The sequence below is a fragment of the Alternaria conjuncta genome (assembly GCF_024043145.1).
Source record: "Alternaria conjuncta strain BMP 0040 chromosome Unknown scaffold_8, whole genome shotgun sequence".
NCBI classification, from domain to species: domain Eukaryota; kingdom Fungi; phylum Ascomycota; class Dothideomycetes; order Pleosporales; family Pleosporaceae; genus Alternaria; species Alternaria conjuncta.
Genome location: NW_026250097.1, coordinates 1,287,666 through 1,314,613, shown reverse-complemented (window position 1 = coordinate 1,314,613; position 26,948 = coordinate 1,287,666). Strand labels below are relative to the sequence as shown.

The window sequence follows — 26,948 nt, the reverse complement described above, 5'->3', positions numbered from 1 at the left end:
ACCTGCGAGTTCTGTGTTATGAAGACTGAATACACTACTCATGGGGCTCACGTTTGCTGACCTTGCGAATGCATCTGACACCTGCTTGCGTAGTTGCGCGTAAGTTCATTACATTTTCAAATACCCTTTAATTGTCCTGAACCCAAGCCGCATCTATTCCATAACCAGGATTCTCATAGCTGCGAAGGTCTCTTGCATTGATTGCACGCATGACCCCAAACCATCGCCAATGACCATGCTGATCGGAATCGATATTCCCCTGCTCAACTGTTCAGGCTCTCATTCCCAGTGGTGTCATCGACCTCGTCAATATCTGCCTCGTCCTGTTCGATATATCCTTCATAGCTCATGAAGCTCAAGACTTCTTCATCATTGCGAGCCATTGTCCTCTCCCTTAAACGAAGGCGAAAATCCTTCCTAATCTCTTTCGGAGTTTCTTCCCATTCGGTTGCCGTGTGTATATTCTGGAGCATACACAAGTCAATGAAGCATTTTCGAAGAATGCAGGGACCATTGGTATTCTCGTATACACGGAGAAGGAGCTTGTGGCGAGACGCATCTGTCATGTTCAGGCTGCACTTGACGATCTTCTCGCGCACAGCTTTCGCGAACTCGCTATCTTCTACGAAGTCGCCCACTATATGCGCGTTGATCAGCCGGATGCAACGAAGTTCATCATCTCCTTCGTCCGCGTCGTAGGTTGGAAGGCTGGATCCGTAGAGCCACTGAATGTACATATGGAACCCATCGGCACTGAGATCTTCAAGATTCATGCACAAAAATTCCAACGGCGCGACCCACTTCGTGCGACATGTAGGGCACGTGGGTTTGGTTTTGTACCATTTGCCCAAGCAGTGTTCATGAAGGTTGTTCCCACATGTCTCGCAGGATATCAAGTCTGCGCCCGCCGCATCGAGGGTTTCGTGGCATATGACACACTCGCCTTCGATGTCTTTTGTTACTTTCTGGATTAAGTTCTTGAAGTAAACCGAATGCTTGCAAAGCAAGTCTGCATGCACCGAGAATTTGCGGCGCGATGAGCCTACGTATAGACGGAGGGTTCTGTAACCTAACCTTTACAATGTGTTAGCTCTCGTGGCAAGTAAGTGGATACGGGCTGCCTACAGAAGGGGTTGTCGCTTCTTCGCCTTTCTGACCGCGCCGCGATTCTTAGTGACGGTCATCGGTTATTGCGTTGTGAGATATTGGTCGATCGAGATAGCAGCTTCGCAATTTGAGCAGAGATCATAAGTGTTCGGAAGCCGTTAAAATGCTGCAAAGCTCATAATGTTGGGCCAAAGGGGAGGCCGTCGTTGAAAAGAAATAAGGGTGAGGGATGGCGAGGTCAAATCTGGACTGCGGCTTTGGTTGATGCTCGAAGTCTCCGATAATCGCGAAATATTGCTTTCGAGAGTACCCTCGTGTATGTAATGACTGTGTGTTGCTGGGTCGTGAGTGGCTCGCTACTCGGTTCGGGATGTCGCATTACCAGTAGATGAAGTGGATGGAACCAAACAACGGTATCGCACACATATGCGAGTTAGCTGACGAGTAATACATAACGTATGTGATAATGTCTGAGTTCCAGGTTGTAGAATAGTGTCTGCATCTGTCCTCAGATGCTTGGAGAACTCAATCACACTCTCAAAGTTCCATGCAGATACCACCCTCCTCGATGTGTTCACGAACCAAGCACGCCCACAGTAGGTTGGCACGACTCTTCTTTTTTTGGGGGGCAGATACACCGGGCTCATGTTCACTGCACGGAATACTCCAAGCCAAGTTGATGAGATCCTGATGCCATTGGATAGTAGTGATGTCGTTGGCGGAGGTTTTGGATCACCCCACTCATCCAACTCCGATTTTGACCATCGCCGCAAAAGAAAGCTATAAGTCGTCTGAGCTGAAGCATCGTTGGATCATGTATCCGCGCCGAAGACCTAGCAGTAGTAGTCTTTGCACCACGGCGCTTCATCGGACATCAGACTGCCAGTCTTTACGGATGTGGTAATCGTCTTCGGCCAGTTTTCGCCGGCAGCTCCAATTTTGCTACAGTGCCGCGAACGAAGCTCCTTTGCTCACAAAAGCGGGTTCCTGGCGCAGTAGTCTTGGAGTCATTACAATGCGAGAACGTCAAAGTGGACACCATCATGACTGTATTCACATATCAATACGAGCATGACATGCTGACAGCCGCGGGTGCTTGGCGCCACCACAAAGTGAGGCGCATGCATGTTCCCGCGTCTGAAGACATGTAGGCACCCCACCATTCGCTCGCAAGAAAAGCTGTTTCGATAGTAGCTTAGCGCCAGGGCTGATGACGACTGCAGTGAACTCGGTGTCGCAGTGGCAAACATCATGGTGAAGAATTGAAGAAGAGTTGATACCGCTAAGGGCGACCAAGAGCGGCGATCACAAGTTGCGCACGTCTCACAGCGGGGCGAAGCAGTGAAATAGCTGCCGTGATAGCCGTCTCGTGTGCGTGATGTAATTGCGGACGGTTCCTGGAGATCGCGTCCCAGGGTCCGATCGGCGACTGCAGGGTGCCTTCACCCATCGAATGCGATGTCGACGCAGCGAGTGACAGTGGACGAAACATGGGATGCGTCGTAGAAGTGCGTATTTGCGTATAGCAGAACCGCTAATAGACGTTCGACTCGGGGTGGGCACGGACTTCTCCACCTCCCGTTAGTGTGAGGGTCTCTAGCACAGCCCGCTGGTATGGCTGCAGGTGCCGGGCAGCCGTGCTCCCAGTGACGCGGGCCTCAGTACAATCACTTTCTCACGTCGCTCAATTGTCCATCACCATCGGGCCATGTTGAGCGCTGCCTGTCGCGACTACTTGTTCCCCCCACCGCTGTAAAGAAAAGCCACGAAGAATGCGGCGGTCATGGACAGGAAGGCCCTCTTCTTCCCGTGGTAAGCACAGTCCTAGGCTACCAGCAGCACACCAGCTGACAAGACAATAGCGGCCTCGTCCTAGCATCCGGGTACCTGAGCACTGCAACCCCCGTCGACTACTCCTTCGCCTTCGACAAGCCGCTGCACACCGTCGCCATCGTCCTGCTGCTGACTGGCCTCGCCGTTGTCGCAATTGAAGCCTGGTCGTCGCGCAGTGCACAGCCGCAACCGCATACAAGATATATCGCCATAGCCCTGAACCAGGTGCAGAGCAGACCGGCAGCCGAAGAGATATGGACAGAGGCAGGCCAGCCAGGTCGGCGGAGAGGATGGAGCGTCCGGGCTGTCGGCGCGCTGTTGGCCGTCCTGCTGTTCGCGATATGCGGGCGCATAGCCATCTTCTACCGCGTCACCAAGGACGTCGAGTGCAGCGGCCCCTCTGCATTGGTGCGCAAACCCCTCCCATTGCGCCAACAGTACTGACTGATCTAGTCATTCCTTCCCCTCGTCGCTGCCCTCTACCACAGCATTCGGCACCCCAGTCAGCGACAATACCCCGCCTGGAGTGCTGACACGCGCCCGCGTACCCAGCTCGACCGCGTCTACAGCTTCATCTTCGACGGCTCCACGCGATACATCATTCCCTCTTTCCTGCTCTCTGTCAGCAGCTTCCTTGTCATCATCAAGTCCAGCTCGCTGCGCTCCAACTACATCTGCCCCACTGCAGACTCGACTGCAACCGCAATTCCTTTCCTTCAGTTCCTCGGCTTCTTGCTGGACTGCGTCATCGTCCAGATAGCATACCGTCTGATCGACGATGGCATCTCTGAGGCGGACGACTGGACCATCCACCTTCCAGATGGCACCTCGAATCACCTCCTTGTCGGCTTGACACTTACTGTACGTCAATCGCCTTCATGCACCATTACACATCTGACACTGAACAGGCATCTTCTTTGGTCCTTCTCGTCGCCGGCATTATCATATACCCCGCAATGCCTGAGCATCGCGAGTGGATGCTCTCGTTTCCGTCTGAATATCTCCTTGGTCTTTTGCGTTTATCGTTGATGATACCCTTTATGACGTTATGTTTCCTCAAATCGGTACGTTACTACATCCCGTCTGGTACTCTGTCGCTGACCTCCTAGGCTCGATTGTATGGCGTTATGAGCGCTTTGCTCCTTGGTGCATTTTCCTCTGCATACATTGGCGTTCTCCGTGCTCTGGGCACTGGCGTGTCCTATTCGTTCCCACCAAAATCCACCGTCGGACTTGTTTTGTGTTTGACTCTGCTCACCATTGCGCTCATCCTCTACCTCGTCACAGACACCAGCATCGAAACCCGCATACGATCCAAAGTACCCATCCGCCTGGGCAGGAACCAGTCAGCCGGATTCATCGTACTTCTCATCGCCTTCTCCATCGGTGTTGTCGTATACCGTCGGCACGGTCCCGTTCTCGAACATCCCATTACCACCTTGATCGATATTGCGACAGTCCAACACGACCGGTGGGCATCACAAGCCTACCGGAGCAAATCCCTCTCTGAGGCCGTTGTGCACTATCGGAAACGTTACAACCGCGATCCTCCGCCGAATTTCGACCAGTGGTACCACTTCGCCATTAGCCGGAACTCCATTATAATCGATGACTACGACAACATCGAACAAGACTTGGCACCCTTCTCGTCCTTCAATGCTGATGATCTTCGCTTACGTACTGCCACTGTCTTGGCTACGCATGAGGGGGTCGGTGGGTTACGCATAAGAAACGGGAAGGTGGAGGTCTTCAACAACGTCCCCGGTACGCATCGTTGGATGATGGATGGCGCGGCGGCCATGATCCAGCAATTCTCTGAGTCGCTTCCGGATATGGATCTTGCTCTGAACCTGAATGATGAGAGTCGCGTGGCTGCACCGTACGAGCGGTTGCGAGATGCGCTTGACAAACCACAACAGTACCCCTCCCCTGATTCGTCTCGCCCAGGGAAAGACTTCAGCGCCGACCGCGCAGAGAAATGGCTAGATGTGGACCGCGTACGAACAGACCCGCATTTCTTCGTCGACGCTCGCATCAAGCATTCGTATGAGACTTTCGGTTCTGTCGCATGCCCACCTGACTCGCGCGCACGAAAAGAGCGGCATTGGCAGACGAGATCCTTCTGTCACACTTGTACCCAAGGCCATTCCATGGGCGCATTCGTGGCTAATTGGAGCTTATCATCAGAGCCGTGCCATCAGCCAGATATCGCCAATCTACATGGCATGCATCTCAGTCCTGCTAGTCTCATGGGTACTCATGACATGGTTCCAATCTTCAGCCAGAGTCGTGCTCCCGGGTTCGTCGACATCAGATACCCATCACCGTGGAATTACTTGGGCAAAAGCAAGTATGGATTTGATGAAAAGTTCCCTGATCCTCACTTTCAAGACAAAACGGATGTCCTTTTCTGGCGCGGGACGACCACGGAAGGTGTCACTACCCATGGCACTTGGAAGGGCATGCTCCGTCAACGAATCGTACATCTTCTGAACAACGAAACATCCCGCCAACCGATCCTTCTTCCGAAACCCGATCATAGTGGCCACCTGGAGTACATGCTGAAGCGCACTAATGACATTAAGAGTCTTCTCGAGACAAAGACTGATGTCCGCCTAGTGGGTCCGATAGCGCGCTGTGCAGGCCAAGATTGCATCGACCAGACACGCGAGTTCGGTTTCGGGGATCCTATCGACTTCAAACAGCACTGGCGCTACCGCTACCTCTTCGACGCGGATGGCGCCGGCTTCTCTGGTCGTTTCGTTCCTTTCTTACAGTCCAACTCAGTGGTCTTCAAGGCTGCCCTCTTTCGTGAATGGTACGAAGGTCGCCTCACTGCCTGGAAACACTTCGTTCCTGTCGATCTCCGCTTACACGATCTCTTCTCTTCGCTCGCTTACTTCGGTGGGTATGGCGTCGAGGCGAGGAATAAGCGCATGATGGAGGGTCACATCAAGGCTGCAGAGAAGATCGCACGCGATGGCAAAGTTTGGACGGAGAAGGTCTTGAGGAAGGAGGACATGGAGGTGTATATGTTCAGGCTGTTGCTTGAGTGGGGAAGGCTTACAGACGATGCGAGGACGGAGGTGGGTTTTCGCATGGAGAAAGGGAAGTCAAAGGCTCGTGAGAGGACGAGTAGTGTTGAGCGGGAAGTGGAAGAGCTGTGATCTCATATTTGTGCAAGGCGTTTAGACCATGGCGTTTTGGTAGGATAGCATTGCATGGCGCATACTCCCATCAGAGGACAATTACCGTTTTTCTGTGTCGTTTTCGAGTTGGATATGCATTCTTTGCGATGTGCTGGCGATGGTAATGGTGATGATCATCATCGCAATTCTTCTGCTGAACAGAGCCAGGTATGCGTCCCAACGATTGTGCTAGAGTGGTATATATAAAAAGTCTTTTTGGTGTCGACCTGTTTTTCTTCTTAACAATCACTTTCTTTCCGAAGTTTCCCAAAAACACGTTCAACATTAAACATGTGTTGAGCGTTCTCCAAAACTTCGAATTCTCGAGCGCATGTGCGGCGGAGTTTGCGACGGTGTCTTCGCAAAACGACTCAACAAAAACCTAGACGTATTCCCGCGATGATTTGTTCGGAACTTCACACCTCAACGTACAAAACATGAAACCGGCTTCTACTATGTCTGCGAGCTGTGGTCCTGGTTCCTACAAAAGGATTTGGGCAATGAAGATCAATCAGTACGTCGCGATGGTTGAGCGGCAGCGTGAAAAAGGACATAATGTACTATCATGCCTCTCTCGTTCTCCATCCACTTTTTGCGCATGCGACTATAAAAAAACCACGAGTGCAATTACATGTTGCGACTCGGAGCGACCCTTCCCGAAACAAAAGAACGGCTAATCGACTACATGTGTTCTGCTCCTCGCTCGCTCCTTTCCCAAGACACTACCTACGTCTGCAATGTGCTGCTCCGTCTTTTGCGTTCTTGCACTTTACGACGAAGCAGACCCTTTTTCCAAAAGACAGCGGTCACTGCTCGATGTCGGTGGTTGTCTTCTGGCGGACTTGATGCGCACTATCTGCGCTTAGCATGCCTTAGCTCGAAGGTATATAATCGCTCTATCTGGATCTGGGAACGCTGATCTTTACTACACACTTTCCTGAGAGTATATCAAAGCAAGCGTTGTCAGAGGAATGTCCTGCTGTGGTGTGTTCTGCGTTTTCCGAAATGGCCCACGACATACGAAATGTGCACTGTCCCTCCTCTCCACTTCAAAAATTCGAATTCGCTACCAACATGTTTTGCGCGTTCGAGAGCAGTCCACTGGGCGAAGGATGTATAAACTACTGCTCGTTACCATTATGCTTCGCGCATCAGATCACTACTGTGTCATATCACGAAAATTGTAAACGACCTCAGCAATGGCTGCCTCCTCCTCTTTTTCCAAAATTGCACTCAACCCAAATATGTGCCTTTGCCTGGGCTTGTGGAGGTGTCGAATTATTGGGAGCGCTGCATACATCCTGCATATGTTCCTTCCAAAACAAAAAAGTTCACGCACCTTGACATGGAGAGGCAGTAAGCTCTGGTGTGTGCTATCCAAAACCTGGTTGGAGCGACGTGTAACTGAGACGTCTGTGCTTCGGGTTGTATAAAAAGTAGCCTGTCTTTCTTGAACCTCAGGCACTTCAAAAGTTGTGCGGTTTGTGCGAACTTTCTAAAAACAATTACGTTTATTGCTATGTGTCCGCCTTCCTTTCCAACAAAACAATATGCCATCCGAATTATGGGGTGGCTCTCTTACGCACATCATTCCAATATACTTTTTCATTCAGTCGGCGCTTCCGAAAACGATAGCAGTCAATAACCATGTCTCTTTCGCTCAAATGGATCTGGTCCGCGGAACTCGCGTCCCAGTACTCAAACAGCTCTACACTCATGTTTGCTGTGCATCCTGGCGTCTTGGAAGCTGCCCAGAGCATGAATATGTTCATCAAAAACACATCATGGGTGTTCTCTTCCACTTCCGCTACACCTCCTTGACGTTTAGCGCACTCAGTAGAAGTGATGTTCTGCTCGTTACAGAACGGCGTACGGATACACCTGACGTCTCTGTTCAATCACGCCGCTTCCTCCAAAACAACATTGACATCAATCCCATGTTTTGCGAGCAGCAGTAGCATAGACTCCAACCCATCCTTTTTTGCTCGCCGCACGCACTCCTCTGCTGTCCCAGGAGAACGCAGATCTGCTCCACGTTCGAGAAGAAACTCAAACAGTGCTGTATGTTCTGCGGCGATTGCTCCGGCGAGAGGGCTGTCCTTGCCGATGCTTTCGTTGACATCTACGCCGGCGTCAAGAAGTAGCCGCACTACGTCTAGATAAGGCCCTCTTTCTATGTTCGCTAGAAGCTTAGTGTGTGGTTTGTAGTATCTTCCGGCATCGACAAGTGCCTCGCTGGGCTTGACTCCGCGATCCAGCAGCATTTGCACGACCTTCCCGTGACCGCGGCGTGCCGCACCTTCGAGAGTGATGTTCGGATTCGCACCATTGTCTAAGAGAAGCTGGACAATAGCTGCGTGGCCGCGTTCGCTAGCGTACTGAACAGCTATATGGAGGATGCCAGTTCGATATCCCTTGTCATACTCACCGATGCGTAGGAGGTGCGACACCATGTCTATATACCCAACTTTTGCGCTGCCGTAAAATTTGATGTCAATCATATCACTTGACGTCGGTTGCAAGCCTTGAGCCGTGCGCATAGTCTGGATGAGGTCATAAACCTCAGGATTGTGACCGCCGTCGAGAGTGAAATTCAGCGGCCTCTTGCTCCCCTTGACATCAATTTCGAAATTCCATTGCCACTCTTCGCTACGATGTCCATGGAGAAACCGAACGATGTCTATCCTACCAGCTTGTGCCGCATGTTTGAAAAGCTCGAACCTAACCTCTGGGCCGGACTCGGATGGTGCGCTTGTCATGAGGTAGCCAAGAAGTTCCTTGTCACCAAACTTTCCAGCCAGCTCAAAGAAAGTCCCAAATACGCAGCTATTACCAGGGCAGGTAGGATTTGACAACATGGCATTTCGTAGCGCCGCAGACCGCCGAACGTACGAAAGGCTATTGGTACAAAGCGCCGCACCAAAAAGCTGTTTCTCAAATTCGGGAGAAGTCCACTTCTGTGGGCGGTTGAATTCGTTTTTCCAGCGGGACCGGGACTCTGCGCCGATTCCTATCGTTGCGCAACAAGTCTGGACCACATTCGCAACAACGCCTTCATCTTCCTCGCGGGCGTCGCTCATCAAGGATATCTGCAGGGCCACGTTCCGGACATCGTTTAGGAAGGGGTTTCCGTTCAAAGCCTCATGCATGATTCGGTATACTCGATAAGATTGGAAGAAGTGGATTTCTTCCCAAGAGTAGGGAACGCGAAACATGATTCCATCGAGTAGGCGGAAGATATGAAGTGCACGCGTCACCTCACTCGCGAAGTAATCTGGCGGCTGTCAGTGTGAAATCTCAGATCATGATAGACTGTTTCCGTACGGTTTATCAGTCTCAATCGCAAACCTCTTTTCGTTCCCCGGGCGAGAATGGCATAGTGTAGGATCGTTTCGAAAAGCTCTCTGGGCAGATCTAATAGCTTCATATCGCTATAAAGCTTGGTGGGTTTCTCTAAAGAGCTGTACTTGGTGCGAAGTCAGGCTGGAGCGAGGTGGTCCAGGTTGAAAAGCGTGGTCCATGTACTGAGGGAGGCGCCTGATGTTGGAAGCATCGCCCATGCGGCCCCGAGCGCGTGCGGCACAGAGGCAGCCATTGACCCCCTGCGATGCGAGCCAATAGCAGCTAAATATGCCTCGCCGCGCCCGCAGATATGGTTGATGCGATGCAGAAGTGGCGAGGTGGCATGGCAGTGCGCTAGCCCTGCAGTGGCCGATTCAAGTTAGTATGGGGTCAAAGCGCTCCAGCGCTCCTGGCGGCGCAACCTAGGACATCACTCCACCTGCTTCAATTCTCTTTGCTATGCGCTCATGGCTATCATCTTAGACGTCTAAGAACTTTTTGATCTGGCATCTCTCGTCGCTCAAGCTATTGTCTGAGCTGAAGCGTTGACTCGGCTATATACCAACGTCGGCTAGTTTGCATGCCAGTAACGATACATTGTACATTGACCGCCCTCGTGCAATTCTTAGATCGTGGCAAATATACGACTCTTTGGGGTGTAGGTTTATAATATACATGCGGATACGGTAACAGAATGAGTGCGTATAAGGAAATAAGATAACTCGGACAACAAATGAGCGACAATAGAAGAGTGACATACACCAGGCGAGTCCGATCCGGCGTCCATTCCGACAACGAACCTCTCAACCCAGCGACCAAACCGAAAAAGCTCTCGTCAGCTTTTAACACAACCGTATATCGATGTCGTCTTAATCCGATTCCGGTATCTCAACGTCAGGAAGCCTCTCCCATTGTTCTTCGGGTTTCGTTATGAAGTTGAGCTCGTTTGCTTCAACGCCAATCGGCTCATCACCCTGTCTCCAAATTTGTACTTCCGGCCCCCAGTGAAGATATTCTTTGGGGTCGTCGGACATGATCATGAGATCTTCCTTGAAAGGCGCGACCGTCACACTGTTTACATTAGGGTTGCGCGTAAGCTCTGGAAGTTCGAATGACCACCAGTTGGAAGGTTTGTCGTCATAGGGTTGGTTCACGCTTTTACCAGCGGGGAGGGCGACGTAAACATCTCCTGAAACTGCTTGACCGAACGCTTTCGAGTTCACAGCCCAGTAATATTCCTCAGCACGGTTTTCCCCCTGCATTTTCGCATACCTCCCATGTTCCGACGCGTATGATGTCTGGCCTGGCCTCACGGCCTGTGTGAGTGGTAGCACGTCGCTCATCGAGTGATAGCCGTCTGCTCCATGTCCGAGCTTTTGGCTGAGACCAGAACTGAATTGTGGAGATCTATCTCTCTTTTCGATCCCGCTGAAGAAGAACCATGGTCGGTCGTTCAGGTTGAGATTGGCTATGGTCGTTTGAAACTCGTTCCTGCGCGCTGTGACGTCGATTGCAGGAGATCTAATTGCTACTGGAACGAATGGATTCTCGTTGGAGGTTGCCGGCTGATTGCGATTGTTCCTTGCTGAAGGCGGGCACTGAGCAGCATTTGGCTGACCAGGGTTATTACCCGCAGGTGCGTTCGGGGCTGGGTTGGGACCTGGAGCCGGGTTAGGGTTTGGAGCCGGGTTGGGGTTCGGGACCGGAGCCGGGTTTACTGGTTGAGCGTCTGGGTCGGGGGCTGGTGGCTGCGAACTAGAGCCTTCCCCGTTGTTGTTGAATCCTCCCTCGGTTTCCTGCGAATCGGAAAAGCCACCAGATGTCTCTTGCTGCTCACTGAACCCCCCAGACTCACCCTGCTGATCGCCGGCGTCAGAAGGAGTGTTCTGCTGATCTGGGTTTACATGAGGTGCGTTGGGACTGTTGTCGTTGGGTTTGGTTGGGCGTCCTCCGCCACTGGCTCTGCGGTCGAGTGCGGGCGGGAGAGCATCAGTACGGGCAAGACGAGGCCAATTTGTGTTGTTGAATGGGTGGCTACAATCGACTTCGTTCTGGCATGGAGCGATCGGTATGATTGGTTTGCCGCTACTTTGGAGGATGTATGCGGACAACAATCCAAGAGCAATTGACTTTGGCACCGAGTGACGCATGTTGATGGTGTTGTCGAGTGGCGATGGTGTATTGATACGAAGATGTAATGTGCAGAATGATCTTAATAGTAGAGTTTGGGTAAAGAAGGGAGTAGATCACTGATGTGCTGGACGTCGGGTCAGGAGTCGTGGCTCTTATGTCTTCCTCCGTCGTTTCTCTGCGTGTCTCGTCCCGCCGAACTTTCCTGGGGTCACATTCGAATCAGACAACAGATTTGTACATCTAGCCTCATGCCAGATTTCGCATCTCAATGCTACGTCATAAGCTCTCGTTATCAAAGGCCGTTTTTGGGTTCTTTGTCCATCTGCTGCGGACGGCCCGTGGCGAAGTTCGGCAGTGTCACTATGTGGAACACGATCGGCGTGCTGGATGTCACGTATGCTCTTCGAAGAGGTGGGAATATCTCTAGATGAAACTTAACAGTAGCTTAAGTCGCCTCCGGGTCTTGCGGGGGCGGCTTGTGAGTGACGATGGTCGCCACGCCGCAAGTCCAGACGCCGCACGTTGAGGCGGCGCAGAGCCATTACCACACCAATGTGATGACATACGGCGCCATGTTCAATTAATCCATGTCACAGAAGGGGGCCATGATCGTTTTCATCGCATCGTAATGGAGTTGGGGCTGCGGCATAGAAAGGAGATCGAGTGCTCAGTGTCGCGACTCGGGGCCGACACAATTGCCGACACCACAGATGCAGTGAGATGACGCAGAAACAAGGACACATAAGGAGCAATTGAGAGTACAGTGATGGCATCCTGCATCTCAAGCTCACGAAAGTCGAACGAGCATGACGCGTGCAGTGTAGGTGACACCATCATCATGGGAATGGGGTCCAGAGGGTCTTGCATTAGGACACGAGAGGCCAAAGGGACACGTCGCGATCTCTTGTGTGGAGAATGCATGTTATATGTCCTCTTACAATCAGATATAAGAAGCGAGCAAAGCGACAGTCGATGAGAGCATCAACATCAGTTATCGCTACAATCTTCAACTACTATCAAATATCCCACACGCTCTTCAACATTCTTATCCTAGTAACCACATCTTGTACTATCGAATTCCCTCCTATTCAAAGTTCCATACTTGTACACCTTATCACCTCTCGCCATGTCAGGTTTCTTCGCCGAGCTCGGTCTTAGTGTAGCTTTCACCATGATCAGTCTTGCTCCCATGGTCCCCGAATGGCTCAACGGCAACCCCAAGCCACAAACGAAGGTCAACGTACTGGTCGGTCTGCCACCGTTGGATGCCGATGAGCAGAACAAGAAGGACGAGATCTACGAGAAGTTGAGTTACGGCGGATGCGCTCCGGAAGTGTCACTCTTCAACGCGAATGGAGACCGGGTTGGCTACAGCAAGAACAAGAAATGCAAGCAGGTCATTAGCCAGAACAGTCCAACCGACATCTGGGCCGACTACATCAAGCCAGGCGAAACAGAGAAAGCCGAGTACATCACCGTGTCCGCATCTGGAACCGATGCTATCTGCATTTCAGCTATAGCAGTCACATACCCCACGAGCAGCGACACGTACGCATTCCTTCCCGGCGAGGTAGCTGCCATATGCAACACGCACAACCCAGATTACAAGTACTCCTGGTCCCCATCCGCGACACAGATCCAGTTCAAGTCCGAATCCGGACAGACGCAAGACGGGCGACCGAAATGCCTGTGGATCGATAAGCCCGACGACGACGGAGACGCGGCGACCCACTACGAAGGATTCCAAGTTCATCTTCCAGACTTCAAGCTCGACAACACTACCTTCCATGGATGGCAAGAAGACCCCTCACAAATGTGCGACTCGCTGGCTCGTTTCGGCTCATACGACAGGCTCGACCCAATGCTCTGCCCAGAGATCTTCAGTCCAGCGCCACTTAAAGGTGCAAGTCTCCCTTTGGATACCGTCTCCGCATGTATACCGGCTGCAAAAGACAGCACGACAGACCCTCACATCTGCGAGGACGACAATTTCACGTACCAGCAACGATACGATCTCATTGTTATGTACGATCAGATGTGTCTTAACGACGATTGGTGGTATTATAAGTGTGAAGAAAGGCCTTCATGTCCGCCCGGGCCGGAAAAGCGTCGGTCGCTTCTGAGATCGCGATCTTCTTCATCCTACTGGCCATTCCACCATACTCCCAAATCGAAGTATCGGCGCACTTCACCCGACCATCCGCTTCAGAGGCAGTTTGATGGAGTACTAGTCAAGAGTCAAGACGTCACGCAAAGTGCAGTGGAGATCTGCCAAAGCACCGGCAGTGTTGGACCTGACTTCTATTCCGAGCCCGAGCAGATGTTCTGTGATATGAAGACGCGTGAACTGTATCCAGCATGTAACGGTACTGTTCAGATGACTTGTTTCGATCCAACTCAAAACGAGACGAGAATTGAGACTGGTGATGGAGAAGTGGATAAACGTGGCGAGCGGAGAACGTATGTGGAGGTGAAGGATTGGTCGTGAGCGGGACGGGAAGATGGATGGTCGTACAAGGCTGGTCCCAATGTTGATATGCCATTTACAATTGTACCTCCTCTCGTATCTAATACCTCATACTCCTCACCCCCTTCTTGTGACTAGGACTATCCATCCAGCTTTCCTTGAATCTATCCTCTCCGTCATCGTCCTGATCCACATCTCCCAGATCAATACCAGTAACACCATCCACATCTTCACCGTCACTTCCAAACTCTTCTTGCCCACCAACGCCGCCTTCAGGACTCCAAACCGGACTTGTGGCAATCTTCGGTCTTGACTTGAACACCCTATCGTAATCCACTTCGTCACTGAACAATTGCTCGGTAGGTGTACGCTCGATACTGTCGAGCTTAGCCTGCTCTAGGAGTTCGAAGGATTTGCGGGTCCGGGGTGTATCAAATTGGTTGACGGGGAAGAGTGATGATCGGCTAGATTTGCGCTGTTCCTTCTTTGCTGTGGTGGAGGGGCGGGGGTTGGATTGCATGGCTTCCATAGTGAGCCGGGTTCGTTCGGCCAGTGTTGCGCGTCGGTCGCCGTCTTCATCTCCAGTGATGGAAGGGATCGGTGGTGGTCCCATAGACGGCAGCGGTAGATCGGGTGACTCTGGAACAGGTTCGAAAGAGTTTGTCCGTGCCATTGTCATGCGTGTGCGTTCAATGAGTGAAAGGGACATGCGTGGTTGGGGCTTCTTGACCGGAGATGGGGTCGCATTACCGATGGAGTTGATGATCTGGTCGGCAAGTGCTTCTTCAGCATTTAGTTCTGGGGGATCAAAAGTTGGGACTGGTCGTTCAGAGGGGTATTCTGGCGATGGCTCAAGTAGTTTTTCAGGAGAGAGGTCTGTTTTTTGCTCCGAGTAATTAGTAAGTGTCTTGGCAGCTTCAGACGATGAGTTATCGACGACGGGCTCGGGAACAGCAGATCTAGTCTTCGGTACTGGTGTGCGCTCGTTATCAGTCTCTGTCGGCGATGCGTCATGCTGGGTCGTAGCTCTACTCAACGCAGATGATTGACCAATTAGTGTGGCATCTGAGTCGATTGGTGTGGCAGTTGTCGGAACGTGCCGAGATGGTCTGGGTAGGACCGGGACATGTTCTAACGAGTTTGGTCTTGATGGTGACTGTAATTTGACAGGCTTAGCTGGAATCACTGGTGCTTTGCGTATCGTCTCCGTCTGAGTAGATTTCCTTGTTAGAAGTGGTGGGCGAGCAGTCTTTGCCGTCGAGGTACTTCTAGGATGTATAATTGTAGATGCAGTACTAGCCCTGACTTTGGCGGCTCGTGCCAGCTCACTGTCCATATCAGACAGGATGTCTTGAAATTCTGTTCGCATAGTCGGCCGCTTTACACTCGCAGATTCTGCGGTGTGCTTCGCCGACGGCAATTGATATTGCGAGTGGTCATCGAAGCGAAACTCCTTTACTGGCGCCGTAGTCTGTCCGCTTCCTGATGTATCCTTCCCTGACTCGTCGCTTTGTAGCTCAGCATGGAAAGCCTTCCACTTTTGTAACCTCTCCTGCTGCTCTTGCACTCTTGCTTGCAGATTCTCCAGTAATCCAGTTTCAGGCGCGACGTCTTCTAATTTTCTGCCTTTTTCCACCATATGCAAGACTTTGTCGAAACGGCTGTTTAGGAACGCATCGTCCGCCTGTACATTCTCGCCGCGTAGCATTACGTCGAGCCACTGTCGGTTGCCAACCCAGTTGTCCTTGAGCTGTTTCTTGATGGCATTGGCTTCTTTCGGTGGTATCGCTGGCTTTTGCGCTCGAGGGGTATCTTTGCATTTGCGTATGCGACCCCGAATATCTGCTGCCTTTTTGTCCAGAAGACCATGGAATTCCATGTACTTCAGCCTCTTCTCTTCTTTCTGTCTCAGCACGTTGACGAGCGCGGCCTTGTGTGCGATAGCTAGGGGCAGTAATGACCGTTGCTGTTCGACTGACAGTGTTGACGCTGTCGCCAGTTTTCTTGCGACAACGGCATCTCTGTCACCTCCGTCTTGCGCTGCAAGAACCTTTTTGAGTACGACATTCGAAAATATAGCCAATATCTCGTAGAATTTCTCGCCCTTGCACTCGTCAAGCATTGTTTTCCTCAGAACTGACTCTCTTCCCAAGGCGCCGTTCTTCTTCAATTCGTTCAGACATCGGTATAGCGCAGCGCGGAGGTTTAACGATTGGAGTGGTTCGAGTGGCGGGAAGAAGGGCTGGAGTTTCTGTAGCTGAGTCAGACATAGATCAGCGTGAGGTTTCATCCCAGCATACCTGTGCTGTCTCATTGGGATCCCATATTTCGAATAGTCGGAATAGTGCCCATTCAGCCCCGCCAATTCTCTGTCGCTGGTCTGCATTTTTGGCCGAGAAAGTTTGTATCGTGATTTCAGGCCAATCAGGTCGCAAATCCAAATCCAACAATCGCAAATTGGTTACGAACAGGCGTATATCGGGCGCTGCTATTGGGTTCACTGCTTGAGGTTTGGGAATTGTCTTGACCGACGCGGTGCGCGCATGGCCGCTCATGGTAGTCGCGGTGGCCGTAGAGGCGGTTGAGGGCGGTCGAGACATGTTCGCGACCGCAGAGCATGCACTCGCGCGGCGACCCTGGTCAAAGTCCCTGAGACTTGAGGTGCATGCGTGGTGTTGCGGTGTGACGGGACCCTTGCGTTGTTTGCCAAGGCGGGTGTTATCGATAGGTCCGTTCGCGCCTTCTGTTCCCTGTCTGACTTTCGTCACTTGTCCCGCCATTCTTCACTCGCCAAACAGTCACCGTTTATAAGACAATCACGCACCCCTCTGGGCCACTATAAACCTCAGATCCCGAACCGCATTCGAGGCACCAAGCAATCATGACAGTCGACGAAGCAACCCAGGTTAACGGCGTGCCCGACCCTAACGCCGGTGTACTTGACGCGAAGAAAGCAGAACAGAAGAAGTGGACAGTCGAGAGTGGTATGTCATGAACAAGCAATAGCTCGTCCGTATGCGACACCTCTCTTACCCCTCATACCTTTCATCAACATAGCGCTAACCTGCCCCAAAGTCCTTTCAGAGAACGCACTTAAGTACGCCGAAAACACCGACTCACCGCTCCCCTTCTTCCACCTCCTCGAGCGCCTAAAGACGACCAAACGTGCAGGATGGCAGCGTTTCGAAATTGGCGATGGCGAGTCTATATCCGACCACATGTACCGCATGAGCATCCTCACCATGATGGCTCCTGCCTCGATAAGCTCGAAGCTCGATATCGCGCGATGCTGTCGCATGGCTGTTGTCCACGACATGGCTGAGGCGCTTGTCGGCGACATTACACCCGTAGATGGAATCTCCAAGGAAGAAAAGAGCAGGAGAGAGACCGAGACCATGGACTACATCTGCACAAACCTGCTCGGCAAGTTCAATGGTGGACTCAACGGTCAGGACATCAGGGCGTTATGGCAGGAATACGAGGACAGCGAGACGGCTGAGTCGCACTTTGTGCACGACATCGACAAGATTGAGCTTCTCGTTCAGATGGTCGAATACGAGCGCACGTCGAAGTGCGAGAATGATCTTGGGGAATTCCAGTGGGTCGCAGATGTTATCAAGAGCGAAGAAGTTAAGGCATGGGCGCAGCAGATCATTCGTGAGAGGGAGCAGTTGTGGAACGATCACGGCAAGATAGCGAAGCCTGCTAGTGCGTACAAGAAGTCTTGAGGGACAACATCGCATGGTGCCGAGCGCACTCGCATTACGGTAGACGGGCTCCTTCACTGGCGCATTTCATGAGGTACGACGGTTTAGTAGACGGTAATTGCATGTCTAGAATTCATCTTCTCGTATGTAAACATCACTTCTCTCTCAGTCGTGAAGTCTGATCCTCTTCACCTCTCTCAAGAGGCCTTTCAACTTGACAGTAACATCAACTCTAGCACTTAAGAATTAGACAAGCTGATCAATCTCCTCTTCTTCACCTCCCTACTCGGCGTCCCCGCCAGCCTAGGTATACCCCCAGCCACTCCGTTATCCCCAAAACCATAATCATGCTGGCTATATCCACTACTCCCACTGGCGCTATTCCAAACCCCCTTCGCCCCCAACCCCCCATACTCCCCCTTCCTAATCTCGTTACCAGACCTGCGTCCATGCCAGTAACACAAGTCCGCGCTGGGCCCCCTATACTTCGGATGCAGAGGACACAGCGGACTATTAGGAAGGTGTTCAGGGACGAGCCATTCAAACTTTCGTCGCTCTTCTTCTTCCTGGCGGGCGAGCGCTGCGAGAGTGCGTTCGTCGGGGGTGTCGGGGTAGTGCGATTGGTGGATGCGGGACCAGACGTCGTGGCCCAGCATGGGAGATGTGGCAGCTAGGGAGGGACTGGCTGGTGGTTTTACGCCGAGGTAGCCTGCTGCGTTGCCGATTTCGTTGCTTGTGCTTGCCGTGAGGGTGCTGCTCGGGCCAAAGTCAACGGGTGGGTTGATGAAATCGCTGCGGGGGCCGGAGGGGCCTTCGTCTTCTGCTTCGTCTGAGGGGTTGTCGATGTCGTTTGCTAGGCTCATGAGTAGGGCGTCGGAATCCCAGTAGCCGCCTGGACTGGACTTGGGCTTGTTGCGTGTGTTGATTGCGTCGCCGCCGTGGACGTCGAAGAAGAAGTCTGCTAGCTTGCCTTTGACTTCGCCGTTTGAGTCGAACATTGGTGGAGTTGGTACGCGTTGGAGGCCGGGTGGGATGAAGGCTGGCGGAGCATGCATCTGTGCGAGCGACTTTACTGGAGGTACCTGTTTGCCCCGAGCCGGGAAGAAGGAAAATGGAGTTTGTTGTTTGGTAGTCTCTGTGCCGTTTTGGTCGGAGATGCGGTTTGAGCGTCGGAAGGGATTGAAAGAGAAGCGGCGGTTGAGAGATTGCGCTGGTCCAGGAGAGGGAGGTGCATCGTCACTCGATTTGTGCAGCCATAACCAGCGGCGCGAACGTGTCGCCTTGGATTCGCTCGCTATTTGCTGCAACTCTGCCTTTGTTCGGGCTTGCTGTTCTCTGTATATCTTCTCTTCTGCTGGCGTCCAACTCCCATCTGGTGTCTTGGCCACCGTTGAATCGCTGGCACTCGTACCACTCTTCTCACTTCTGCCACTTCTCGTTCTTTTCGATCGCGGACGATCAATGTAACACCGATCTCTTACTTTCGGTGGCGGTCGTTCGAACTTCGGGGATTGCGACGAGAAGATCGCATCGGTATCGGGCAGGAGACCTATGCCACCTTGGTTTTCATTCCTCAGCGCTGAGGTGCTGTCCCGAATGTAGTCTTCTTCGAGGATTGGCGTAGCTTTGGCCATTGGCATTGGCTCCCACTTCGGCTGCTCTTTGCGGATCCACGGTGTTTTCGGACTTCGCGCGCGTGGAGCACCGAGGTTGGCCATAATATCGACGGGTGAGCGGCCGCGAGCAGGTAGGTCTGGAATGACGGTTGGCATGGAAAGATCGAGATTGACCTTTCTGCGGTCCCGTAGTCCGCCTTTTCCCGTTGGAGACTGTGGGCCCGATGGAATCTTCTCATTCTTTGTCGGTGTTGTTGGCTCCTCGATAACAACGGATGGCTTTGATGCTTGCTCGTACGACTCCTTCGCTTTTACAACGGGAAGTGGTGCGAATGATAGCATACGGTCCTTCTTGTGTAATCTAAGCGGACTTCCTTCCTGGGGATCTCGCCGGTCTTGGTCATCTTTGCTTTCGGGTAGGTGAAGCATCCTGAATTCTGGTACGTGCCGTACGATGCCCTTGGCAAAAGCTGCGATAGATGACCTTCTGTAATCGCGGACGTAGGAATCATTGGTTTCCGTGGAAAAGGAACCCGTTCGAGCTGTAGTTTCAGAATTGCGCGACTCCATACTGTCGATATGCTGCAGCTTGCTGTTTTGGATGTGGTCTGCATCGTCGATGGTCGTCCTTCGAATTATCTCTTCCAGCGGTGGAGGTGTTTTCGGACGTTCCTGCTCCATCGCCATTGGGTTGCGACTGTGCCTGCTCTCATTTCCGAGGCTTGCTCGATGGTCCCAGCTAAACCCCTCACGTCTGTCGACGTGCCGTCTTGGGGTAGTTCCTTCGCCGTTCTCTGACGACTCCGTGCTAACGATCTGGTCGGCATGGTCCTGAAGTGAGGTGTAGTGTCTAGTGAGAGACGTCGGCGAGCTCGGGCCCAGGAAGCTACCGAGATCGTGTGCAGAGGGTGCGATCAGCCCTGGTATGCCCGAAGGTGTGATAGAGGCATACGCGGGGGTATCGATTGCGTGGGCCCTGGTCGGTGGTGCCGATAGCATGAGCGGACCGGCGATGAAAGCCGCTGTTGCGTATCTGAAGCGTGTGCGCCCAGTTGATCACGCATCTAGCGGGCGGTATGTTGATTAGCAAACCGTTCGTAAGGTCAATAGGTGTATCGTAGGTGGGTGCGCAGAAAGAATAGGTAGCGCGCAGTTGTAGGAAACATGGTGTTGCTCTGAACTGGGGTGTAGAGGAAGCTTGTATCTTCGGTTTCCGCATCAGGAAGGAGACATGGACGACAAGACATCTTAACGAGGAAGTGGCCGTTTGGGCCGCGGATGTGCATACCAACTTCCCAACCGGGACATTAGTGTCATAAACAAGACTCCACTAACACCATTCTATGCAGAACCACACGGATATCTTTCCACTCCGCAAACCAAGCCATGCGTACCGGGTATCCAAACCATGTCTCATAACACATTACGCAAACATCAATACCTATCCAGATGATCCCGACGAGGCTTGCACCACACTAGTACCGTCGACAAACCGTGTGCGGAAGATGCGATTTGCGTTTTGGAACATGCCGTCTTTCAAACTGACAACGATGAATTGCGATCCCTTAAAGCGGGTCTTGAACAAACGGCCGATGTTTTGTGTGTGCGACAGGTCCAGCGCGGCGTCGACTTCATCTAGAATGTACATGGGTGCAGGTTTGAACTGGAGGAGGGCCATGATGAGGGATAAGGCGATAAGTGATCTAGAAAATGTTAGCGCATGTGATCCGGGCGAGTACGGGTGAGTGCATACCGTTGACCACCACTCAGCTCTGTCAGTGACTGCTTCCACACCTTGCCCAGCATGACTTTGACTTCCAGACCATCCGAAATTGTCTTGCCCTCAGGAGGATCCAGTTTCGCGAAACTGCCTGGCAGCAGCTCGTTAAAGATTTGACCGAAATCGCGATTGACAATTGTCCAGGTCTTGTGCAGCGCCTCTTTCTTATACTCATCAAGCTTGACGATAGTCTCTTCAATCTTCGATTTGTCCCGGATGACTGTCGACATGTTCCGCTTGAGGCTGGCTTCTTTCTTCTCAACATTGTCGATCATAGCCATGACCTTGGGGTTGATCTTGTTCTTCTTCTGCTGGAAGTGCTCTTCCAACGACTTCCGCCTGGTCTTCGCATCGGCCATGTTCACGCCCTTGAAGTCGTAGACTGTGCCGGCACGTCCAAAGAGCTCGGAGTCGCTCGCGATGAACTCATACTCCTTCTCGAGCGCCTTAACATGGCTAGCTGCGCCTTCTTGTTCTTTATGGAACCTTTCGATCTCATGGCCGAGCTTCTGTTGTTCAAGACCGCCTTCAGTAATGGATGAGTTCTTCGACCTGATCGCGTCTTCAAGTGAGCGAAGTTCTTCGTCGAACCCAGTGAGTTTCGCTTGTTCGTCTCTCAAGTGGGCTGCAGCTAAGTCGTGTGCGTCCTAGCAAAATTAGCATCGACAAGTGACCTCGGTCTAGAGAACTTACCTGTACACGAGATTGCTCAGCTAGCAACTCGTCCACTTCTGCTTGCTGCGACTGCAGATTGGTCTGAACCTCTTCAAGTTGCTCTTGTGCTGCTGCCAGATCGCTCCCACATTGCTCGGACTCGACCATAGCTTCGCGCATCTCGGTCTGCAGGGGCTTGATTGAAGCGCTATTCTTGTTCAAAGCTTTCTTGAGCTTGTCCAGCGATGACTGTAGTTCTGCAAGCTTGCTGTCCTTGTTGTTGCTGAACTCGCTCATGTCGCGTTCGATACGTTTGACGTCCTTGTTGGCCTCGTCTTGGCGAGTCTTCGCCGCTTTTATGTCTTCCTTGAGCTGAGCAATGGTCTGCTTCATCTCTTCTACGGCTTGGATGATCTAATTCATAATTAGCAAAGCCTCAGGTTCGCATTCTAGGAGTCATCACTTACCGATGAGGAAGAGTTGCTGCCAATCTGCTCCTCAGTGAGCTTGATCTCGTGCCTCTTGAGGTCGAGCTCCTGCTTTGATTTACGAGCAGCGTCCAACTTCTTCTTCTCTTTGGCCATGGTGGCCTGCAGTGACTGAAGCTGGGCTTCTTGTGAACTCAGCTCTGTCATAATTTCATTGAGCTTTTGGAGGGTGATGAGAACTCCACTAGACTGAGGTGCGCTACCACCAGACAGAACACCAGCTGGGTCGTATGTGTCACCTTGTAGAGTGACACTCTTCATGCGCACTGCTGGATCGAAGGTCACGCGCTTAGCGGTCTCGGCATCCTCACAGACGAGTGTGGACCCAAAGACGTACTCCATGGCGGCGTTGACCTCGTGCTCGTATCCGATCAACGACAAGGCCAAGTCGACTTTCCCAGGCGCAATCCTCTGAGCAGCCACAATCTTCTCTGCCGACGCCTTGAAAGCTGCAATCTTGTTGAGTGGAATGATCGTCACTCGCTTCTTCAGCTTGCCGTTCTCGAGAAGTTGCTTGCCGGTAGCAGCGGAGTCGACAACCACGTTGTACAGCCGACCACCAGCGCAGATCTCCAGAGCAGTACCTGCTCGGGTATGCTCCTTTTCTAGGGTGAAGAGCTGAGCGACAAGACCTTTCACTTTAGACCGATCGAAGTTCGGGGAGGGGTCGTTGTAACTGAAGTCGATGTTCGCAACCTGCCGCCTCATGCCGTCTGCCTGTTGTCGGAGTTCGCGTATGCGCGCCTGAAGATGCGACTCTTGCTGATACATATCGGCTTCTTGACCTTCGTTGTAGCCAAGCTTCGCAAGATCCGCTTCCAGCTTCTGAGCTTGGGATTTTAACGCCTCGAGGTCTTTGAGGAGCCCGGAGTTCTGTTCTTTGGCCTTTTTCGCCTTCGGCTCGTCTTCCTTGATCTGCTTCTCAAGATGTGATATCCGAAGTTTGCTCTGCTCTTGCTCGGTCGCGGCTGCGCTTGCGCGATTCCGGGCGTCTTGCAGTTGGCCCTGGTAACCACCCTCCTGGCCTTCTTTGGAAGCCACACCTGTTTGTAGAGTTTGCAGAAGTTCTTCTTTCTTCTCTACCTCTTCTGTCTGTTTCGCCAGCTCGGCGTGGGCTGTCTGGTACTTCTCTTGCAACTTCTCGTACGTCTGCTTCTTCTCCTGGAGTAGCTTCTCCAATTCTTTGACACTCTTCTCGACGCCCTCCTTCCTTTCTACTTCTTCGGTCATGCTCGTCGTTTTCAGGTCTAGCACTGTCGTCAGGCGGACAATTTCGTGCGAATGCGTCTTGACTTCCTCTTCCAGAGCCTGGAACTTTCCGCCCTTGCGCAGCTCCTTCTCTCGTGTTGCCTTTGTCTGTTTGATGTCCTCCTGGAGGTTCTCAATCTCCTTCTTCATGCGCACAGCAGACGCGTCGAGGTCTTTCGCCCTTTGCTTCTTGGCTTCGAGGTCTTCGGCTGACTGTTGTAATCGCTCGTTGTATCGTATGTAGTCGTAAGCGACGACCAGCTTCGTAAGGCGCTCGAGCTCGCTCTGTGTCTGTTGGAAGTCCAGGAAGGCCCGCTTCTCCATCCGCAGCTTCTCGAGCTTCGGGTCGATTTCGTCTCGCAGTAGCTCCGTAATCTCCTGCACCTTCATTTCCTTCTTAGCCATGGTCTTGTATGCCTTGTCCCGCCTGTCCTCAAACATGCGTGTTCCAGCAGCCTCTTCCAGCATAGCCAAAATCTCCTTGGCCTTCATGTTCAGCACCTGCATGACCTTTCCTTGTGCGATCATGAAATTCGGGTTGTTGATGTTCAGTTGTACAGACTGGAATAGGTTCTGTATGCTTTGTTGTTGCGCGCGGTGTCCGTTGATGAGATACTTGCTCGCTCCTCCGAGCACGATCTGCCTTGTCACCGAAATCTGTGCATGTTCCTCAAAGCCGACGGGGCTCTTCGATTTGTCGCGGTTATCGAACACGATGGTAACGCTCGCTTTGGTGACACCCGCTTGGCCGCGCTTGTAGATGAGATCCTGCAATACTGTCAGCTCTCCTGCATCGCGTACTCTTTCCCGGTACACTCACCTGCAAGTTCTGCGCTCGCACCACGCTCAAGTTGTTGATTCCGAGTACGAAACATATTGAATCGAGAATGTTCGACTTTCCGGATCCGTTCAGTCCCGTGATTGAGTTGAAGCTCTCGTCCCTGGTCGGCTGTCAGTCGTGTCGTTGCGTGCGGGGAGCGTAAACAAGCCCTACCAGCCAGAGATGACGGTACGAACAGCGTACGACTTGTAGCCCTATGCGCGTGTTAGAAAGCGACTACTAAGAAGGTTTGGGTCGCCTACATCGATTACGAGTTCTATAATCCTCATGGTGGCTGCATGTGCTGTCGTGCTGAAATGCGTCGCTGCTAATGTTTGTTGTTCCGTCTCACATGGGCAAGGGTCTCGGTACCGCCCACCAAATCGCGCTAGGCCTTCACGTGGCAGCGCGCCCACGCGTGCCCCGCCATCGTACACTCCCAGCCAGGTCAATACAAGGGTACAATTATATTCACAGATCTCAATTGGCCGTAGACGTCATCGATTACTACTATGTGCTAAAGGAGTGTGAATATCTTCACCAGGTATCTCAAACGCTATCATCGCTCATCATCGCAGACTAAAAGCACAATCACCGAGCTTGCCCCAGGCAATGCTCTGGCTCAGCCTCTACGGGCTCACTAGCTTCTGTGCATGCGGTTTTTGAGCAGCTCTTCTTTCTCCCTAATCCTCTCGCAACAAACTCCTTGGATTCGAAGCTTCCCATTGCCTTCAATCCATATTCGCACTCGTCCTTTACGGGTGGAAGTGGGGCAGTCCTAGGGGCTCCTTCCAGTTCCTGAATAGTGATCTCGTCATCTGGGTTGTTGGATAGCCCGAAGTTGAAGTTCCCGAAGACCTTGGTGCTCGGTCGCACTGTACCCGCGGTACGGTCTTCGTAGTAAGAGGTGTTCCGGCCGGTGCCATATTGTGGGAACAGGGTTCGGAAGAGGCACTTGGTCGCTGGTGCACAGGCTGTCATGATATGTACAGCTGGTTCGGCGATGCTGATTCCGATGCCAATATCCCATGTGCGATCCTTATTGGTGGGAGCAAACCGATAGTAGTATACGATGAATCGGCCGATTGAGACGCCTGTCGCGATCCATCCCAGGCTCATGACAATGACGACTAGGAGCTTTGTACGTCGGTGCATTTGGAGGCCCCACACCATGATAGAAGGGATTGGGATGATGATGAGGTCCATGAAGATGGACAAACCACACGACACAAGTACAAAGGTACGCGCGTCGATACAAGTACCGCCTGGTACAACATTCCCATTGGCATCGATGCTATCCATGGCGGGTCTGGACCAAGCGTAGGCACGAGGCGTGCACTGCACGACATTGACTATAGTCGACCCGACGGAGTATACGATGTTCAGCCAGAAAGTAAGGTGTAACGGGTATCGCACGCGACGCCGACTATCCTTCATGCGGAAGAGGAACATGATGATGGAAGCTCGAATCAATCCCATGACTAGAAGCAGACGCCACCTGTCAGCAAAATTCCGGAATGTCCTGCAGATCCGATATACGTACGTGGGTGGTACATCATCTGTACTGCGAAGTTCCATCGTATCGCAACGAGCTGTTCCGCCACGGACTTCTTGGGCAGATCATAGACATGATAGCCGGTGCCACTCAGTACAATGTACATCCATGTTGCCAGAGTGTCTAGTATGAGGAGGACAAAGGCTATCAAGATAAGGTGGTCGTCCCAGCAAAAGTTGCGTCCGAGGTACCGCGACCATACCCTGAGGAAGACTGTGAGAGAGGCGACGACTGTGAAAGTACCGATGATGGCCAGGACCTCGGGTTGTCGGCTTTCCACCATAGTCCTGCTGGTGTTTGTCGCCAGCGTCGTGCGACTGTGGAGCGCTCAGTCCGTTGGTGCGCAGTAGCCGTTGAAGCCCACAGCGTGGAGTTCAATGTTGGCCTGTCCAGTGGATCGTGAACCGGATGAACCAGAGGGCTTATGAAGATCGTGGGTCCACGACGGATGATCGCACCGAGAAGCGAACGTGGAGTAACGACGCAAACAGTGAGGATCTGAAGTGTGACGGATATTGTAGGTGTTATTGGCCCACCCAAGGAAAAGTCGAATGTACCCGCACTGGACGCCTTCGAGTTTTCCTCGCTATGTGACTAGTATATGTCGCGCGTCCACGCGGGAAGTCGCACGTACACTCCCTTGGTGTCAGGATTGGATGTTTGGTGGCCAAGACGGATGCTGTCACTGCACGGCGAGGTGAAAGGTTGCCTCGGACCAGCCGCTGCTCTAGACTCTTGTCGTCTCAAGGATAAAAACCTGCCAGGAACCAGAGGCGTCGTCCAAAGCGAGGCGGTCCATTATGCACACCACAGCCGCGGCAACAGTAGTCGACTCCCGCTCGTGTCTTCCCCTCTCGCTTGACCAGAAAGAGGACTAGAGCGTCTCACGAAGTCCAAATCGGTTTCTCACGGTCCGAATTTGGGCTGACATGTCAAGGGCAGCCCTGGACACGGTCGCAATCTTCCGGCTGGAGGCCTGTCCGCCCTGGTGTTGGCTGGTCGATGGTCTG

The 26,948-nt window shown here is 52.4% G+C and overlaps 8 protein-coding genes across 8 annotated transcripts; 3 read left to right on the top strand and 5 right to left on the bottom strand.

The window, feature by feature from the left end:
* Positions 1–2,890: 2,890 nt before the first annotated feature.
* On the top strand, positions 2,891–6,107 carry J4E85_006254 (uncharacterized protein; the record flags this gene model as incomplete). The annotated part of the gene is made up of 5 exons (XM_051470494.1): positions 2,891–2,919; positions 2,970–3,348; positions 3,394–3,801; positions 3,849–4,004; positions 4,050–6,107. The coding sequence occupies 5 exons, from the start codon at positions 2,891–2,893 to the stop codon at positions 6,105–6,107; spliced, it is 3,030 nt and encodes a 1,009-aa protein (XP_051325982.1).
* Positions 6,108–8,026: 1,919 nt separating this feature from the next.
* J4E85_006253 (uncharacterized protein) lies at positions 8,027–9,277 on the bottom strand (the record flags this gene model as incomplete). Its single annotated transcript, XM_051470493.1, has 1 exon — positions 8,027–9,277. One exon carries the CDS (start codon positions 9,275–9,277, stop codon positions 8,027–8,029), a length of 1,251 nt encoding a protein of 416 aa, XP_051325981.1.
* Positions 9,278–10,339: 1,062 nt separating this feature from the next.
* On the bottom strand, positions 10,340–11,620 carry J4E85_006252 (uncharacterized protein; the record flags this gene model as incomplete). Its single annotated transcript, XM_051470492.1, has 1 exon — positions 10,340–11,620. The coding sequence occupies one exon, from the start codon at positions 11,618–11,620 to the stop codon at positions 10,340–10,342; it is 1,281 nt and encodes a 426-aa protein (XP_051325980.1).
* Positions 11,621–12,729: 1,109 nt separating this feature from the next.
* J4E85_006251 (uncharacterized protein) lies at positions 12,730–13,823 on the top strand (the record flags this gene model as incomplete). The annotated part of the gene is made up of 2 exons (XM_051470491.1): positions 12,730–13,628; positions 13,679–13,823. 2 exons carry the CDS (start codon positions 12,730–12,732, stop codon positions 13,821–13,823), a joined length of 1,044 nt encoding a protein of 347 aa, XP_051325979.1.
* A 347-nt stretch (positions 13,824–14,170) lies between these two features.
* On the bottom strand, positions 14,171–16,625 carry J4E85_006250 (uncharacterized protein; the record flags this gene model as incomplete). Its single annotated transcript, XM_051470490.1, has 2 exons — positions 14,171–16,321; positions 16,371–16,625. 2 exons carry the CDS (start codon positions 16,623–16,625, stop codon positions 14,171–14,173), a joined length of 2,406 nt encoding a protein of 801 aa, XP_051325978.1.
* Positions 16,626–16,951: 326 nt separating this feature from the next.
* On the top strand, positions 16,952–17,798 carry J4E85_006249 (uncharacterized protein; the record flags this gene model as incomplete). The annotated part of the gene is made up of 2 exons (XM_051470489.1): positions 16,952–17,054; positions 17,146–17,798. 2 exons carry the CDS (start codon positions 16,952–16,954, stop codon positions 17,796–17,798), a joined length of 756 nt encoding a protein of 251 aa, XP_051325977.1.
* Positions 17,799–18,209: 411 nt separating this feature from the next.
* On the bottom strand, positions 18,210–20,080 carry J4E85_006248 (uncharacterized protein; the record flags this gene model as incomplete). Its single annotated transcript, XM_051470488.1, has 2 exons — positions 18,210–18,257; positions 18,311–20,080. The coding sequence occupies 2 exons, from the start codon at positions 20,078–20,080 to the stop codon at positions 18,210–18,212; spliced, it is 1,818 nt and encodes a 605-aa protein (XP_051325976.1).
* A 754-nt stretch (positions 20,081–20,834) lies between these two features.
* On the bottom strand, positions 20,835–26,221 carry J4E85_006247 (uncharacterized protein; the record flags this gene model as incomplete). The annotated part of the gene is made up of 8 exons (XM_051470487.1): positions 20,835–21,096; positions 21,147–21,820; positions 21,867–22,241; positions 22,295–24,331; positions 24,384–24,504; positions 24,558–24,598; positions 25,017–25,864; positions 25,927–26,221. The coding sequence occupies 8 exons, from the start codon at positions 26,219–26,221 to the stop codon at positions 20,835–20,837; spliced, it is 4,653 nt and encodes a 1,550-aa protein (XP_051325975.1).
* Positions 26,222–26,948: the final 727 nt, after the last annotated feature.